At 33.8% G+C, this 15,938-nt stretch overlaps 1 protein-coding gene across 1 annotated transcript; it reads right to left on the reverse strand.

Annotated features, from left to right (window-relative positions):
* Positions 1–348: 348 nt before the first annotated feature.
* Positions 349–12,738, reverse strand: zfta (zinc finger translocation associated). Its single transcript, XM_056462742.1, has 5 exons — positions 12,279–12,738; positions 8,882–9,367; positions 6,745–7,095; positions 3,525–3,968; positions 349–924 (listed from the first exon to the last, which is right to left on the reverse strand). Exons 1-5 carry the CDS (start codon positions 12,394–12,396, stop codon positions 440–442), a joined length of 1,884 nt encoding a protein of 627 aa, XP_056318717.1. The 5' UTR covers positions 12,397–12,738; the 3' UTR covers positions 349–439.
* Positions 12,739–15,938: the final 3,200 nt, after the last annotated feature.

Consider the following 15,938-nt stretch of genomic DNA (forward strand, 5'->3'; position numbering starts at 1 on the left):
TAGAAAAAAGAAACCCAATCAGTTTGAAACAAGTTAAGGATGAGCAAATGATGACAGTATTTTCATTTTTGGGTGAACTATCCCTTTAACAGCTGTATAGATTTAGACGTCAAAGTTGTTTGCTGGGTAACCTGAACATTTTTTAATTACTGTGAACCACCATTTAATTGAAAACTTCTCTAATGATCTACTGAAGCAAAGAAAAATCAACAACATCTTGTATTGCTTGAAGGTGGGTAAACAAAAAAAAAGGATGAACTATCCCTTTAATAACAACTTATTTTATAAATATTCATTTTTTAACGTTAATTAAAAAAAAAAAGTTCAATTATCCTTCACAGAAAAAAAAGTACTATTTTTTACCCCGCAGCAAACTTCCTGAGTGAACAAAAGCCAAAAATAAAACAGGATGTCAAAAACACATCCTCTTGTTTTTCAATTAAGTGCTCTGGCTCGAAGTGCATTCGGCTTGAACTAAAGCGTTATCGTTAGTGTTATCGTTAGTGTTCTCTTTATGGCCGTGGTTTGAACCGGAAAAGCAGTCGTCCGAATGAAAGTGCGCAGAGATCTGGTTGTAGCAGAGCAGGACGAGCTGCCTCTCCTCGGGACTGTAGTCTAGCGAGTGAGGGTGAACTTGTAGGATGTGTCTCTTGATAGTGCTAACCTTTAGTGTAGCGAGCGTCGCGCCGCACACCATGCAAATCAATCCATGTTTCCTGCAGTCGTAGTCCATCAAAAAGTCCATCTTCCATCGTGGCTGGTAGTTGCGCCGTTGGTCTTTCCCGGGGTAGTGTCTGTGCCGCCCTGCTGTTTGTGTTTGAGGTGTGATCTGTGTGCTGTTATTATCTTCTGCTTCACCACCTTGCTCTATAGTTTTCACAGGCGAATCTTGCGGTTCTGTGGTGATTGGGACACTCTGTGGATCTAATTTAAAGAGAGAGAAATATTATTGACCTGCAGCAGCAAGATATTTGATTTAGAGCATGATCACAATGGAAAACTACTTGGTTCATTCAAAAACTCTAAGATGAGATATGAGCTAAAAGTACATTGATACTGTTAAATGCTAAGCAAAAGCTAACTGTAAAAAACAGCAATAAAAAACAAAGCTAGCAAAATCTTTGACTATATTTGCCTCTTTTTTGAAAATAAGCTAATTTTACAACCCTGACGAAAGCACTTTCAGCTTAGCTTAGCCAAAGTCCCTTTAAGGCACATAATTTCACTCTGCGGCCATCTTTGAAACCCCTCTCGGGCAGTATGCTCGGGCATTGTGTCTGAATGGGGAAACATCAAATTTTCCAAAACTAATTTACACCAATCTAATTCATGGCTGTTTTACACATTATCATCCACTGAATAATATCTTGTCCAATCGTGCAGCTCTTCTTAATGAATTCCCAACTTGTTCTTGATGGTAAATCTCCTTCCAAAATGACAGCGACTCTTTGTTTACAAGTTTGTGGACATTCGATTAGTAGCTTTCATAAGAAGTGTGTTTGATGGGACAGACTGTACCTCCTGTTAATTTTATACAAATTACAAAACTTTTGTTTTCCATTGTCATTGGTTCATTTAAATGTACAGATTTTAAGCTTTATGTGGATATATTTCTTATGTTTGTGGAGTATTCGCTGAGATTCTAGTGTGTTTGTTGACCACAAAACTGTTGTAAAAGCACACGTAAGGTATAAGCTTTTTCCCCCATCTCTATAGCGATCACTGATTTGCTCCTGTACTAGTAGACGGGGCTTCACTCGCCATATTGTCCATTACACTTTTCGCCATTGGAAATTTTTTGAGTGACATGTCTTGTGTATTCTATCCTCTTTGGTTTAGCATAGTATAAATCATTGAATCGGGCTAGACTATTAATTATTCGCTCAAACTCACTCAAAAAAATTAAAGAGAGTTTTGATATTTATTTTTGAGATTTGAGTCTCTTTTTTTAGCAAGATGATAATAGGGACTTGACCCTATTAAGGAAAAAAAAGCTGAATGTTACTTTAAATTGCATTTATAAACATTTTCGTGAGTAAGTACATAATGAATATGTTTGCATACTGAAAATCTTTACATCCTTAAAACTGTATTTACCAAAGGTTAAAATTAGACTTTTTTTAGCTTCAAGAATATAATAAATATGTCATTTAAAGGACAAGAATGGATATATTTTATAACCAATACACCATAATATTGTTGCATGCTTTTGTTGACTTTTGTTGTTAGCTTGCTAAGCAGAGGCTAACTGAAAACAGTTAAGAGAAATGTTAACATTTTATTCATTGTTAATTTATTTATTATTTGCTTGATATGCAATGTAATTTAAAGTACAGAATATTTTTATGAGTTAGTAGTACAGGGGCGTGCAAACTTAGTCCTGAAGGGCCAGTGTCCTGAAGATTTTAGCCATAACTTGGCTCAACACACTTGGACAGATGCTTCTAGAAATCTAGTAAGAGCTTGATTAGCTAGCCCAGGTGTGTCTGAGTGGGGTTGGGAGTTGGAACTAAACTTTTCAGGACATCGGCCCTCCAGGACCAAGTTTGGACATCCCAGATTTAGTACATTTCTGAAAAGCTTTGCATCCTTAAAACAATTTTTTTTTTACCTGAGGTGCTAATTAACGTTTTAGCTTGCTAAGAAAAAGCTAACTATAGTGAAATTTTCTATTTTTAACTGATTTTTTTTTAACTAATAACCTTAACTTTTCTAATTTTGATTGTAATGCAATAATGTGCACCATTTGTAAAGCTGCTTTAAAACAATAATGATTGTGAAAAGTGCTATACAAATAAACTCTAATTGAATTGAATTGAATTGAATTTACCAGACATGCTAAATAATCTAACTAAATTCACGAGGAAAGATAAATGTTTTGATGATAAACATCTTGAAAATAATTTAAAATGTGATTTAAAAGAACATTATAAGCTGATTAGGTGTATAATCAATATATGTTGAATCATAAGCTTGATATGCTTAAAATATATTTACCAGAGATGCTAAATAATGTGTTAAAATTTCAAGCTGTAGTCTTGATGCTAACTAATTGCACGAAAAAAGATAAATGTTTGGCTAATTTAAACTTCTTGAAAATCTGATTTAAAAGACCATTATAAACGGATTAAGTGTATGATCAATAGATTTATTCACTTAAAATGTTGAATTATTTTCAAGCTGTTAGCTTAGCTGACTCAGCAAAGGCTAACTGAAAACACTAGAGACAAGAAAGGTATTACTGTTTTGTTTTGTTTTTTTACTAAAATTACATTAATCTAAATATTGCCATGATCAGTATAGGCCTACTGCGAATTAATCATTAAAACAAGATAAATTAACCTCAGAAAATATCCTTCTGTTTTCAGAGTCAATTTCGCTTCTCATGTAAATTAGCATAATTTTAGTGTCTTTTTTTTAAATATTCTGATGTTTATTTTGTTAACACTATTAATCAAGCATTTACAGTTATGGCAATTTGTTTCTAGCATGTACTTATTTATATATTTTGTGTCTGTACGCACCATCTTCTTTTGGCGTGGCTCTGTCGATGTTCTCCTCCTTAATCCAGGCACTGACCACAGCATCTCTCTCGCTCCGACTCAGGCTGCTGGTCTCCGGATGACACTCCTGAATGTGTTTGCGGAAGTTTGTGACCCTCGGCACAGGCAGGTGTTCAGAGCACACCATACAGTAGCACAGAGGGTTTTCTGGAGGGCCGTATGCCACTAAATAATCTAGCCGGAGGTGCCAGGGGCTGCCGTACTTCAGCCTTCTCTTTCGGGGGTAATAAGGTAAAGATGAGGGTCTCTGAACAGTGTCTGGTGGATTCTCGTCTCCTCTTGTGTAACTCTCCAAGTTTCCCTGAACAGGATCCATGATTGGAGAGTGAAATGAGGCTGAACTGTCCAAGTTTATTTCTTTGGTATTTTGTTCCAACTTGATTTGCGGTTGTAAAGGGTGGGATTCTGTGAGATAATTGAGAAATGCAGAAAGACATTTATCAAGATTAAGAAGCATGTGTAATGCGAGTTATGCGTGGGGCTTATATCGTTTGCACAGAAGCATCCAGAACATTCAACTGAATGAAGAGACTTTATGTTTGACTTTTTACCAGAGATAAGGAAAATTGCAATTGTAAATGACTTTGACTAAGAATGTAGCTGTTTCCAAAGCCATTTGATCACAATAAAGGGACTATTAAAGTCTCATTTGTTCAAATGCATGCTATTTCTTATTTGGCATTGTTCTGATTAAACTATTTCACATAACAGATATTCACATTTGCTCCACAAGTAAAACTAACACATGAGTTTCTATACAGTGCATCCTGAAAGTATTCTTAGCGCTTCACTTTTTCCACATTTTTAATGTTACAGCCTTCTTCCAAAATGGATTAAATTCATTTATTTTCTCAAAATTCTACACACAATACCCCATAATGACAATGTGAAAAAAAACATTTTTGAAATTGTTGCAAATTTACTAAAAAAAAAAAAAAAAACTGAAAAATCACATGTACATAACTATTCACAGGCTTTGCTCAATACTTTGTTGATGCACCTTTGGCAGCAATTACAACCTCAAGTCTTTTTGAATATGATGCCACAAGCTTACCTCTCAAGCACTATCAGGTTGGATGGAAAGCGACGATGCACAGCCATTTTCAGATCTCTCCAGAAATGTTCAATAGGATTTAGGTCTGGGCTCTGGCTGGGCCACTAAAGGACATTCACCGGGTTGTTGTGAAGCCACTCCATTGATATTTTGGTGGTGTGCTTTGGGTCTTTGTGCTGCTGGAAGAAGAACCGTCGCCCCAGTCTGAGGTCAAGAGCACTCTGAAGCAGGTTTACATTCAGGATTTCTCTGTACATTGCTGCATTCATCTTTCCCTCTATCCTGACTAGTCTTCCAGTTCCTGCTACTGAAAAACATCTCCACAGCATGATACTGCCACCACCATGCTTTACTGTAGGTATGGTATTAGCCTGGTAATGAGCGGTGCCTGGTTTTCTTCAAATGTAATGCCTGGCATTCACTCCAAAGAGTAAAATTTTATTTACATTTTTCTCATCAGACCAAAAATTTTGTTTCTTATAGTCTGAGAGTCCTTCAGATGCCTTTTGGCAAATTCCAGGGGAGTAGTGGCTTCCGTCTGGCCACTCTACCATACAGGCCTGATTGGTGGATTGCTGCACAGATGGTTGTCCTACTGTCAAGTTCTCCTCTCTCCACAGAAGAACGGTGGAGCTCAGACAGAGTGACCATCGGGTTATTAATCACATCCCTGACTAAGGCCCTTGTGCCCCGATCACTCAGCTTAGATGGCCGGCCAGCTCTAGAAAGAGTCCTGCTGGTTCCAAACATCTTCCACTTACGGATGATGGAGGCCACTGTGCTCAGAGCAGCAGATATTTCTCTGTAACCTTACCCAGTCCTGTCTCGGAGCTCTACAGACAATTTCTTTGTCTTCATGCTTGGTTTGTGCTTTGACATGCACTGTCAACCCTGGGATCTTATATAGACAGGTGTATTCCTTTTCAAATCATGTCCAATCAACTGAATTTACCACAGGTGAACTCCAATTAAGCTGCTGAAACATCTCAAGAATGATCAGTTGAAACAGAATGTACCTGAGCTCAATTTAGAGCTTCACTGCAAAGGCTGTGAATACTTCTGTACATGTGATTGTTCAGGTTTTTTATTTTTAACAAATATGTAACAATTTTAAAAAATCTTTTCACATTGTCATTATGGGGTATTGTGTGTATAATTTTGAGGAGATAAATGAATTTAATCCATTTTGGGCTGTAACATTAAAAAATGTTGAAAAAGTGAAGCGCTATGAATACTTTCCGGATGCACTGTATTTGGCCGTGTTTAAAACTTTAAAAAAGACAAGATAAAATATATATGAAATTACAATCATGAGATTTGTCAACATTATTAAATATATATATATATATATATATATATATATATATATATATATATATATATATATATATATATATATATATATATATATATATTATTTAATAATATTCATTAAATGTATAAATTCATAGAGTTTATTTTACGCATTTTGGTGTAAAAAATATACATGATACACACAAATAAATACATTTATATGAATATTTTGTCTTGCAGAGTAAATTTCAACAATTATATTATATTTTATGTAAAGTAAATGATCCAGAAAACCATTAAATCATAATAATATTTCAAATTAATGATATTTTAGGCTTATCTGCCAGGTGAATGTAAACATATGATCAAAACTATGTTTAGACGATTCATTATTTATTTGTTTTATTTATAACTTTAATACTTTTTTCAATTGTTTTTTTTTACAGAAACCAATATTAAAAAATCTAGATTAATAAATATGTTATCTTGTAAATTAATAATTAATATGTAAATTAATAATTTAATTTACTTTTTATCTCTACTTACTTAATTTACAAATAAAACATATATGTGCAATTTATTAAATAATATATACTAAAAAAAACTTACATCTACATTTCTTACATCTATCATTCAATATCTATAATATAATCTTTCCTGTCATGTGCAGATTGGTTTTTACAACTCAACAAATCTATTACTCTGTAAAGTTATTTTACCCTATTATTTACAACTGCGAAACCTTATTGTTTACAATTTGCGAACCATTTGTGTGTATGGCATCCAAACTATTTTTACATTCTGAAATGTGGTCGGTTTGGTTGTGTCTCTTACCTTCACTGTGCATCTTGGCCCAGGTCTGCAGGATGGCGTGTTTTTCCTCAGCGCTGTACAGCAGAGAGTTGGGGTGCAGCTCCAGCATGTGGCTTTTGATGTGATCCAGGTGCAGTGAAGGCAACAGGCAGCTGCACACCATGCACACGAGACGGCCCTGCTCTGCCTGGTACTCCATCAGGAACTCCTGCCGGAACCAGGCGTGCAGCGAATCGTTCAGGTAGCGCTCCATCACCTGAGCTGTGGGGCCCGGGCTGAGCTCCTGCACTGAGGGAGCCGGAGGAGATGGAGAGACCCTGCTGAGACCAGACTGAGCCTGGAGGTCTGGAGAGGTGGCACCAGTAGGCTTATCTAGAAATATGCGAAGAGCAGAGGTCTTAACATGGTTTTTCTAAAGTGCCTTTATAAATCTGCTAATAATTTGGTAAAACATGTATGCTAGAAATGTGCTAAAACAACTAACTATTTACTAATATGATAGACTTGCTAAAACATATTAGAAACTTCTATACTAGCTATGTGCTGAAACATGTTGAGATTAGCATTACGGTAAAACAAAATGTTTAAAAATGCTAACAGCAATATTATGTTAACAATAGCCTAAAATCCATCAGTCTATCTGTCTGTCTGTCTGAGTCTGTCTTTTAAAGTCATAGAAATTGCTATAGAAATGCTAGAAGTGCTAAAGCATGCTGGACAGATAATAGCTTTAAACAATATGATAATGCAATTATCTTTCCAACATCCTAGATGGATGTATGTTGCATTAAACAATATGTTTAAAATGCTAACAGCAATGTTATGTTAACTATTAGCAAAAGTCTGTCTGTCTGTCTGTGTGTCTGTCAGTGTCTTAGCAATTGCAATAGAAATGCTAGAAATGTGTTTAACCATCTTGGAAAAATAATAGCTTTAAACAATTTGATAATGCTTTTATCTTTCCAACATCCTAGATGGATGGATGTTGCATTAAACAATATGTTTAAAATGCTAACAGCACTGTTATGTTAACTATTAGCAAAAGTCTGTCTGTCAGTTTTTTAAACTACAAATATTTCACCAGATTTCCTCAAGCCAACATCAAAGTTTTTCAACGTTTGCTTTACTCTGTGACCATACACCATAACATTTATAGTACTTTATATGTTTAAAACAATATACAATGGTTTCTGGTGGTGCAGTGTTTAGCACAATCGCGTCACAGCAAGAAGGTCACTGGTTCAAGTCCCGGCTGGGTCAGCTGGCATTTCTGTGTGGAGTTTGCATGTTCTCCCCATCTTTGCGTGTGTTTCCCCCACAGTCCAAAGACATGCGCTATAGGTGAATTGAATAAGCCAAATTGGCTGTAGTGTATGTGTGTTTCCTAGTGATGGGTTGCAGCTGGAAGAGCATATGCTGGATAAGTTGGCAGTTCATTCCGCTGTGGCAACCCCTGATTAATAAAGGTTATAAATATAAGTTATTTATATTAATTTTAGAAAAATAAACTACTTATGTTAATAATATTTTTATATATTTTTCTTAAATCATGAGTTGAATTTAAGCCGAATTTGTTTCGTTAACAGGGTTAATATGGATAATTAAATACAATTTGCTTGTAATTTTTTATATATAATTTTATATATAATTTAAAATCTAAATATTACTAATAAATAGTCACATGAAAACACTCACTTTTACATATGATTTTTGAGTCAACCCTAAGACATGTTTTGTCATGTGTTTCATGTGATTTAGACTTAACAAATTATATAAAAGGTAACCAGGTAGTCTTATGTCACCAAATGTATTTTTGGGAATAATACATTGTATGGGTCAAAATTACACAGTTTTTCATTATAGTATTAAGTAAAGATTGTGTACATTTTCCACTTTAAACATATCAAAACGTAATTTCTGATTAGTAATATGCATATGCAAGAACTTAGTTTAAACAACAGTAAAGGGGAGTTGCCAATATTTAGATTTTGAACCGTTAAATTACAGATTTCCAAATAGAAATATTGTCCTGCCAGTATGAACCATAACGTAAAACTTATTTATGCACAATCAGATAATGTATAAGTCTCAATTTTAAATATTGACACCAATGTTTTGTAGTCCAAGGTCACATAAATAAAAATATATGAACACATACCTGTGGAGTGCCTGTCCACATCCAGAATCTCCTCGGCCTCTGGAAGAACCTCTGGATCGGTGCATAATGGCCTCTTCTGGCTGTTCTCCCGATTCAGATGATTCTCCCATCCCGACCGGATCACGTCCTTATCTGACTCGGTCCAGAGCAGTGAATACGGATGCTTCTGTTTAATGTGCCTCTTGATGGTGCTCAGCTTTAGCGTCGCCAGTGAACTTCCACACACCATGCAGATCATGCCTTGTCTCTGTGGGTCGAAGTCCATGAGGTATTCGCTGCGCCAGTACTCGTGATAGTAGCGACGGTGGTCCCGGCCAGGAGTGTTCTTCAATGGAGGGGCTTCCTGTGTTGATGGTCCTGGGAGGGGATTGAGAAGGAAAGGGGAGTCTGTGCTCTCCGAGACACACCAGTAACTGGTGCCTGGAGAGCAGACGGGACCATCCTGGATGTCATCAGATTTGAGGCCATTGGTCACTTCCTCTTCACCTGGAGAGGACACAGTAAAAAAGTGAGTCACACATGATGTCTCATATTGGATCACAGTGATTAATAATAAGAATAATAAACTTTATTTTCTAGGCAAGGTAAGGCACACTGTAAAAAAAAAAAACTAATTTTACAGAAAATATCTCAAATTTTTTTACAGTATTTTTTTGTCATTTCAAATTAAATTCAAAACTTAGTAAAATGACAATCTTTCTAAATTAACAGTTTGACTGTCATTTTAGGTACTTTATCATTAAAAACAAATTACTGACATTTTTGTTTTTTATACAGGGAAATTACAGTATTATTTATACAGTATTTTTTCTGTTATTTGAAATTATATTCAAAAGTCCGTAAAAATTACAAACAATATTTGTAAATGTAAATATTTGTAATGACAAATTACAGCAATTTTCCTGTTTTATACAATACAATTGCCGTTTTATTTACACAGTGTTTTTTCCAGTTTTTTTGAAGTACATTTAAAATTACGTAAAATTAAAGTAATAAATTGTAATCCGGAGCAGGTGCATGTGACCGGAATTTATCTATTTTATTTATTGAACAGATTTGATTGTAATAATCTAGGAAAAGTCTGTAAAATAACAGTGTTTTTCTGTAAAGATTTTAATGAAAATATCTGTAGATTTATTATTTTTTGCACTTTATTTCCATAAAGAAATTTTACCGTAATATTATGATATCATTTGACCTTTTTTTACGATATTTTTTTTTTTACAGTGCAGGTTTATTTATTTAGCACATTTCATACACAAAGATAATTCAAAGTGCTTTACATAAACAGGAATAAAAGAAGCAAATAAAAAAAGTATTAAAATGTTAAAAAAAATATTCAAACAGATAAAAATTTGATCAAAATGTGTTAAAACAGTTTATAAAAGAATGAAAAAAATAAAATAACAGTATGATCTGTGGGACGTATCACAGTGCTTATTCAGTAAAGTTATAAATGTATTCCTGCAAAAGATAATCTGTCTATGGTATATTCAGGCCATACCTGAAAAATATATGTGCATGTTGTTTTGGACTTTATTTATTTATTTATTACTTATTTAGTTACTTACTTAAGTTAGTTCATTCATAAAACATATTTAGAACTGATTTGTTCCTTAAAATATTTAAATAGTTTTTTAGACTTTGTGATGTACAGATTATTTTATTTCATATTTCATTTAAAGTAAAATACTAAAATTTTATGTTGAACATAATGCGTATATATTATATCATCCAATTGGCGACACGGTGACTCAGTGGTTAGCACTGTCGCCTCACAACAAGAAGGTCGCTGGTTCAAGTCCCGACTAGGTCAGCTGGCATTGACATGTGGTACAGGTGAATTGAATAAACTAAATTGGCTGTAGTGTTTGTGTGTGAATGTGAGAGTGTATGGGGGCTTCCCAGTACTAGGCTGCAGCTGGAAGGGCATCCGCTGTGTAAAACATATGCTGGATAAGTTGGCGGTTCATTCTGCTGTGCCAACACCTAATGAATAAAAGAACTAAGCTGAAGGAAAATTAATAAAGGAATTATATTATCCAATTAGTGTATTAATATATTTAAAATCTATGTAAAAATTGTTGTTACTATTATTATCATCAGTATTATATTCATGGTAGCAGTAGTATTTTTATGTCGGACTAAACTTAGAAAAATATGCAAATCACTTTGCTTTTCACAAAGAACATTAATAGTAATAATAATAATCATTAATAAAATAATAACTTGTCCTTATGAACCCTACATAACTATTAATGTTCATTATTATTATTATTATTATTATTATTATCATCATCAGTTTTTTCATATTTTATTTATGTCCACCGTTTTTTTAAATACCCTACCAGCATATATTTAAATTACTGCTAACAATAATATTTAGAACCCTCTTACTGATAGACTGAAATTCATTCTCACATACTATATTGTAGTTGCATTTCATAATTAGTAGCCTAAATATACAAAGTATTATTCATTTCAGAAAAAAATATATAATTATGTCCCTCCATGGTATATGTATAAACATAACTATTTGGCAATTTGTGCATAACTCTGTAAATAAGCGGTTAATAATAATAATAATAAATTAATTAATAAAAATATTAATAATAGCAGTACTAAAACGTGATTTCAGTGTGATGATGGAGAGAGAGAGAGAGCGTTTAAATTTTATTGCCATTTCAGCTTGTCATGGCAAAAAAAATAAAAGAAAGTTTACCACGTTTTATAAATACCAATTTTCTATCATTATAAAAATATATTAACAATTAAAAGTAATCAACAGCAAGGTAAAATACATAAATAATAATGATAATATATAAGATAAAAATCTAAAACAGTTTTTTAAGGTTTGCTTTTGATAAAAATTTTACAATTTTAGACGGATTCACATTTAAAAATATTTCATTTAAAGTCTCTCCAGATAAAAATTGTTTTCTGATAACATTAAAAATGGGGCACTCCACAAGAATATGTTTAACAGTTTGGTTTCTGTTGTAATATAGACATATGGGGGTTCTTCTCCTTTGAGTAAATGTTATGTGATGGTGAATCAATATAATTTCATTTTATACACAAGCTTGTAAACACAGCTAATATAATTATTTTATAATATAATAATAAATTGTGAAAGGCAGAAGTTGTGTATTTTCCTATATTGACTACAAGAAGGGGGCGGCGGCGTGGCGCGGTACCGTCGTATTTCCCCTAGATGGCGACAGCGCATAGCGTATACACATATGCAGCATGGTTTATTTAGCCTTTGTTTATAGTGGAGCCCAAAAGATTAGGGGCCATGCCGCTGCGTGCTATTGGTCGCCACGGCTTTTAACGCTTCAAAAAACACAAGCCATCGATCTAATAATCAAACAGCAATGCTCAACACAACATTTACCTGCCGAGAGGTCCCCCAAGAGCCCCCGCTGCGATGTCGCCTCCTCTTCCTCGGCTTTTATTATTAATGAGCGCGATTCTGTCTGCTCAGCTTTGTGCACCGACACCGCTTCATCCATACCTGCGCTGTGCACGTTTTAACGTACAGGATTCGCACCTTGTGTACGTAGAAATGTCACGACCGGAGGATTTCGTAGATGCATTCGTCGGGTGGCTGACTAAATATCTGAAACGCGCACTCGCCCATTACAGTGTGTGCAGTGTCTGTCTCTGCACTGAAGCCTCCACCGCTCTGCTTTTTAAGTAAACTTAACTTTACGTGACGGTGCAAGTCGGGTTTGGCTCCAAGTTGGAGGAGATATCTGTCAAATGCTCGGTGACTTTATGCGGTCTTCTGTTTGTATTTAGATGTTCTGCTTGTCTTCAGGGTGGAGAGCCGAGCTAGGGGCCCCTGGGGCTCCTTTAGGGGCTCCTGGGTAAATTTAAAGAGACAGTAGCGGCGGTAGTGACGGTGCGCCATGGGGCCCTTCTGTTGAGCGTTAGCTTAATATATTTTCAGAACATATAATAACCAAATTGATTGTTTTTGCATACGCAAGATTATTTTATAAATTTGTTATTTTTCTAACGAGATTAGCTAATAAATTTTAATTACTAATGGGCTATATGCAAAACCAGGGGTGGATTTCACCAATAAGCAAGGTAAGTGGTGGCTTAGGGCCCCAGGAAATCTGAGGGTCCCCAAATAAATACCTAGAAATATAAATTATACTTATAAATTATATATAACATCATTTTCTATCATATGATGAGGGTCTAAACAAATAAAAGTTTAATGTTCATTTTATCTGGGCAAATGTATCCCCACCCATGTAATCATGGAGAAGTCCGGCAGTCAAATTAAGTAAATATTTATACATCAAACAGTTTAGTTGTGAATTTATTTAAAAAAAACAAATAATTTAAAAAGATTTACAAGATGCTTTACATGTTGTTATTATTATTTTGCATTAAGAAAAAGTATAGAAAAGGAGATTGAGTGACATAAGAAAAAACAAACAAACCGCAAAATAAATCAATTAAAAATAAAGTTCCAAAGGTGAATTTTAGAACTTTTGGGCCCCATGGCCGGAATCACTCGGAGCAGTGAATACGGATGCTTCTGTTTAATGTGCCTCTTGATGGTGCTCAGCTTTAGCGTCGCCAGTGAACTTCCACACACCATGCAGATCATGCCTTGTCTCTGTGGGTCGAAGTCCATGAGGTATTCGCTCCAGGGCCCCCAAATCACTAAATCTGCTCCTGTGCACAGCTAGTGTTTTTGAGCCAATAGTAAACATCTGGTGAAAGGTTTCTGTGACTATTTTAAAGTTTATAAGGTTTCTTTTACAGCATCAACAATCGTAATGTAATTAAGATACAATCAGTTAAATAAATGTAAGCATTCATTTAGATGTTCAAGCATAAAATGAGATGATGGATCCTTCTCTGTCAGTACCAGCAGGCTAGCGCAGAAACTCAATTCAAAATACTGGGCTGAAATAAATGTTCATTTTTATAGAGATAGCAGGGATAAATGGAATTTAATGCAGTGTTTCTGTCTGAGTGACACTTTTTATTAAATATCTATTAGGCAGTGAAGATCACTTATTTTTAAAGAAAACAGACCTTAAATGTGGCGATTTTGTAATGGAAAGACAGTTCACAGGAAGCTGTCGAGTTGGCTGGCTGAAAAGTAAAAGTCTGTATTACCAGATGTGTTTATGCATTTAGCACTGCTTAATATAGTGTTTAATATGTATAGCATACAATATAGCATTAATATTATTACAATTTTTGTAATAATTTAGATGAGCTTTTGATTTTTTTTAAATCAAAAATTAGGGATTAGTACAATATGCTTAACACAAAATAATCTAATTTGTTTAATATTAGATATGTAATTAAATATAATATATAAAGCTATAGTAAAAAAACTAATTTTAAGCAAAATACACATGAATTTAGTAATTCATTATTAAATTCCTGACAATTTAATAATGATAAAAACGACACTTTATATTTATACTTGCATATATTTATTCACTTACATTTATTTTGTTTGTTTTTAATAATTTATCAATGTATATATTTATTAAAAAATTATAGTTATAATTATAGCTAATTATAGTTAGTGTTATAGCCAAAGGCCTTCATTTATCAATTAGCTATTGCATGCATTTTATAAAGTTTATGCTTTAAATAATATAATGTCATATTGGTAAATTATATTAATCTGGGCCTATGTTTAATCCTACCGTAGTTAAATAAATTAAACCCGTCAATTAAATGACAATCATGAATAAGACATTTTTTCATTTCTTTGTTTTTAATTTGTGTGATTATCAAAAGCTAATGCAAAAATGATACCAAGTGAAAGTTTGTTAGGCACCCTTTGGATATATAATAAAATATAATATAATAAAAAATAATAATATTTGTAAACAAAATATATTTTTTAGGAGGGACTTATTGTGTAATGACGAGAAAAATGACACTATGTTTATACTTGCATATATTTATTTACTTACATTTTAATTTTTTTTTAAATAATTTATCAATGCATAATTTTATTTTAAAATTGAATTTCAGGCAAATTTAAATATTTTGTTATCTGAAGGATGCACTGTTATAGCAAAAGGCAGCAATTTATCAATTAGTTATTGCATACATTTTATAAAGTTTATGCTTTAAATAATGCCATGTTGGTAAATTATATTAATTTGTGCCTATGCTTAACCCTGCTCTAGTTAAATAAATCAATTAAACTAAAATTAAAATCACGAATAAGACCTTTTTTATTTTCTTTATTTTTTATTTGTGTTAATCGAAAGCCAGTGCAAAAATTATACCAAGTGAAAGTTGGTCAGGCACCCTTTGGATATATATAAAAATATAATAATAATCATAATAAAAACCTAATTGTAAACAAAATACAATTTTTAGGGGGGGACTTATGTGTAATGATGAGAAAAATAACACTATTTATACTTGCATATGTTTATTTACTTTTAAATTGTTAATTTTTTATTAATTTGTCAATGTACAATTTTATTATAAAACAGAATTTGTCAAATTCTGAGTATTTTGTTTTCTGAAGGTTGCTCTTATAGCAAAAGGCGGCAATTGATCAATTAGTTTTTGTATCCATTTTGATAAGTATATGCTTTTTTATAAATAATGTAGTATAATTGAATGTGGGGCGGCGAGGTGGCGCAGTGGGTAGCAATGTCACCTCACAGCAAGAAGATCACTGGTTCAAGCCTCGGCTGGGTCAGCTGGCATTTCTGTGTGGAGTTTGCATGTTCTCCCCGTGTTTGCGTGGATTTCCTCAGGGTGCTTCTATGTCCCCCACAAATCCAAAGACATGCACTATAGGTGAATTGAGGAAGCAAAATTGTCCGTAGTGTGTATGTGTGTGAATGGGAGTGTATGGGTGTTTCACGGTGATGGGTGCAACTGGAAGGGCATCTTCTGCGTAAAACTATGCTGGAAAGTTGGCGGTTCATTCCGCTGTGATGACCGCTGATTAATAAAGGGACTACGCGGAGAAGAAAATGAATGAATGTTAAATTAATTTGGTCGTTTAATCCTTATTCACTTAAATATATCACGTCTATTA

The sequence above is a fragment of the Danio aesculapii genome, chromosome 7 (genome assembly GCF_903798145.1).
Source record: "Danio aesculapii chromosome 7, fDanAes4.1, whole genome shotgun sequence".
Lineage (NCBI taxonomy): Eukaryota > Metazoa > Chordata > Actinopteri > Cypriniformes > Danionidae > Danio > Danio aesculapii.

Coding starts and splice junctions, on each gene's coding strand:
- zfta (XM_056462742.1), bottom strand. CDS start 12,396: ATGGATGAAGCGGTGTCGGTGCACAAAGCTGAGCAGACAGAATCGCGC. Junction 7,096..8,881: donor TGTGGACAGGCACTCCACAG/GTATGTGTTCAT, acceptor GCATATTTCTAG/ATAAGCCTACTGGTGCCACC. Junction 925..3,524: donor AGCCACGCCAAAAGAAGATG/GTGCGTACAGAC, acceptor TCTTTAAATTAG/ATCCACAGAGTGTCCCAATC.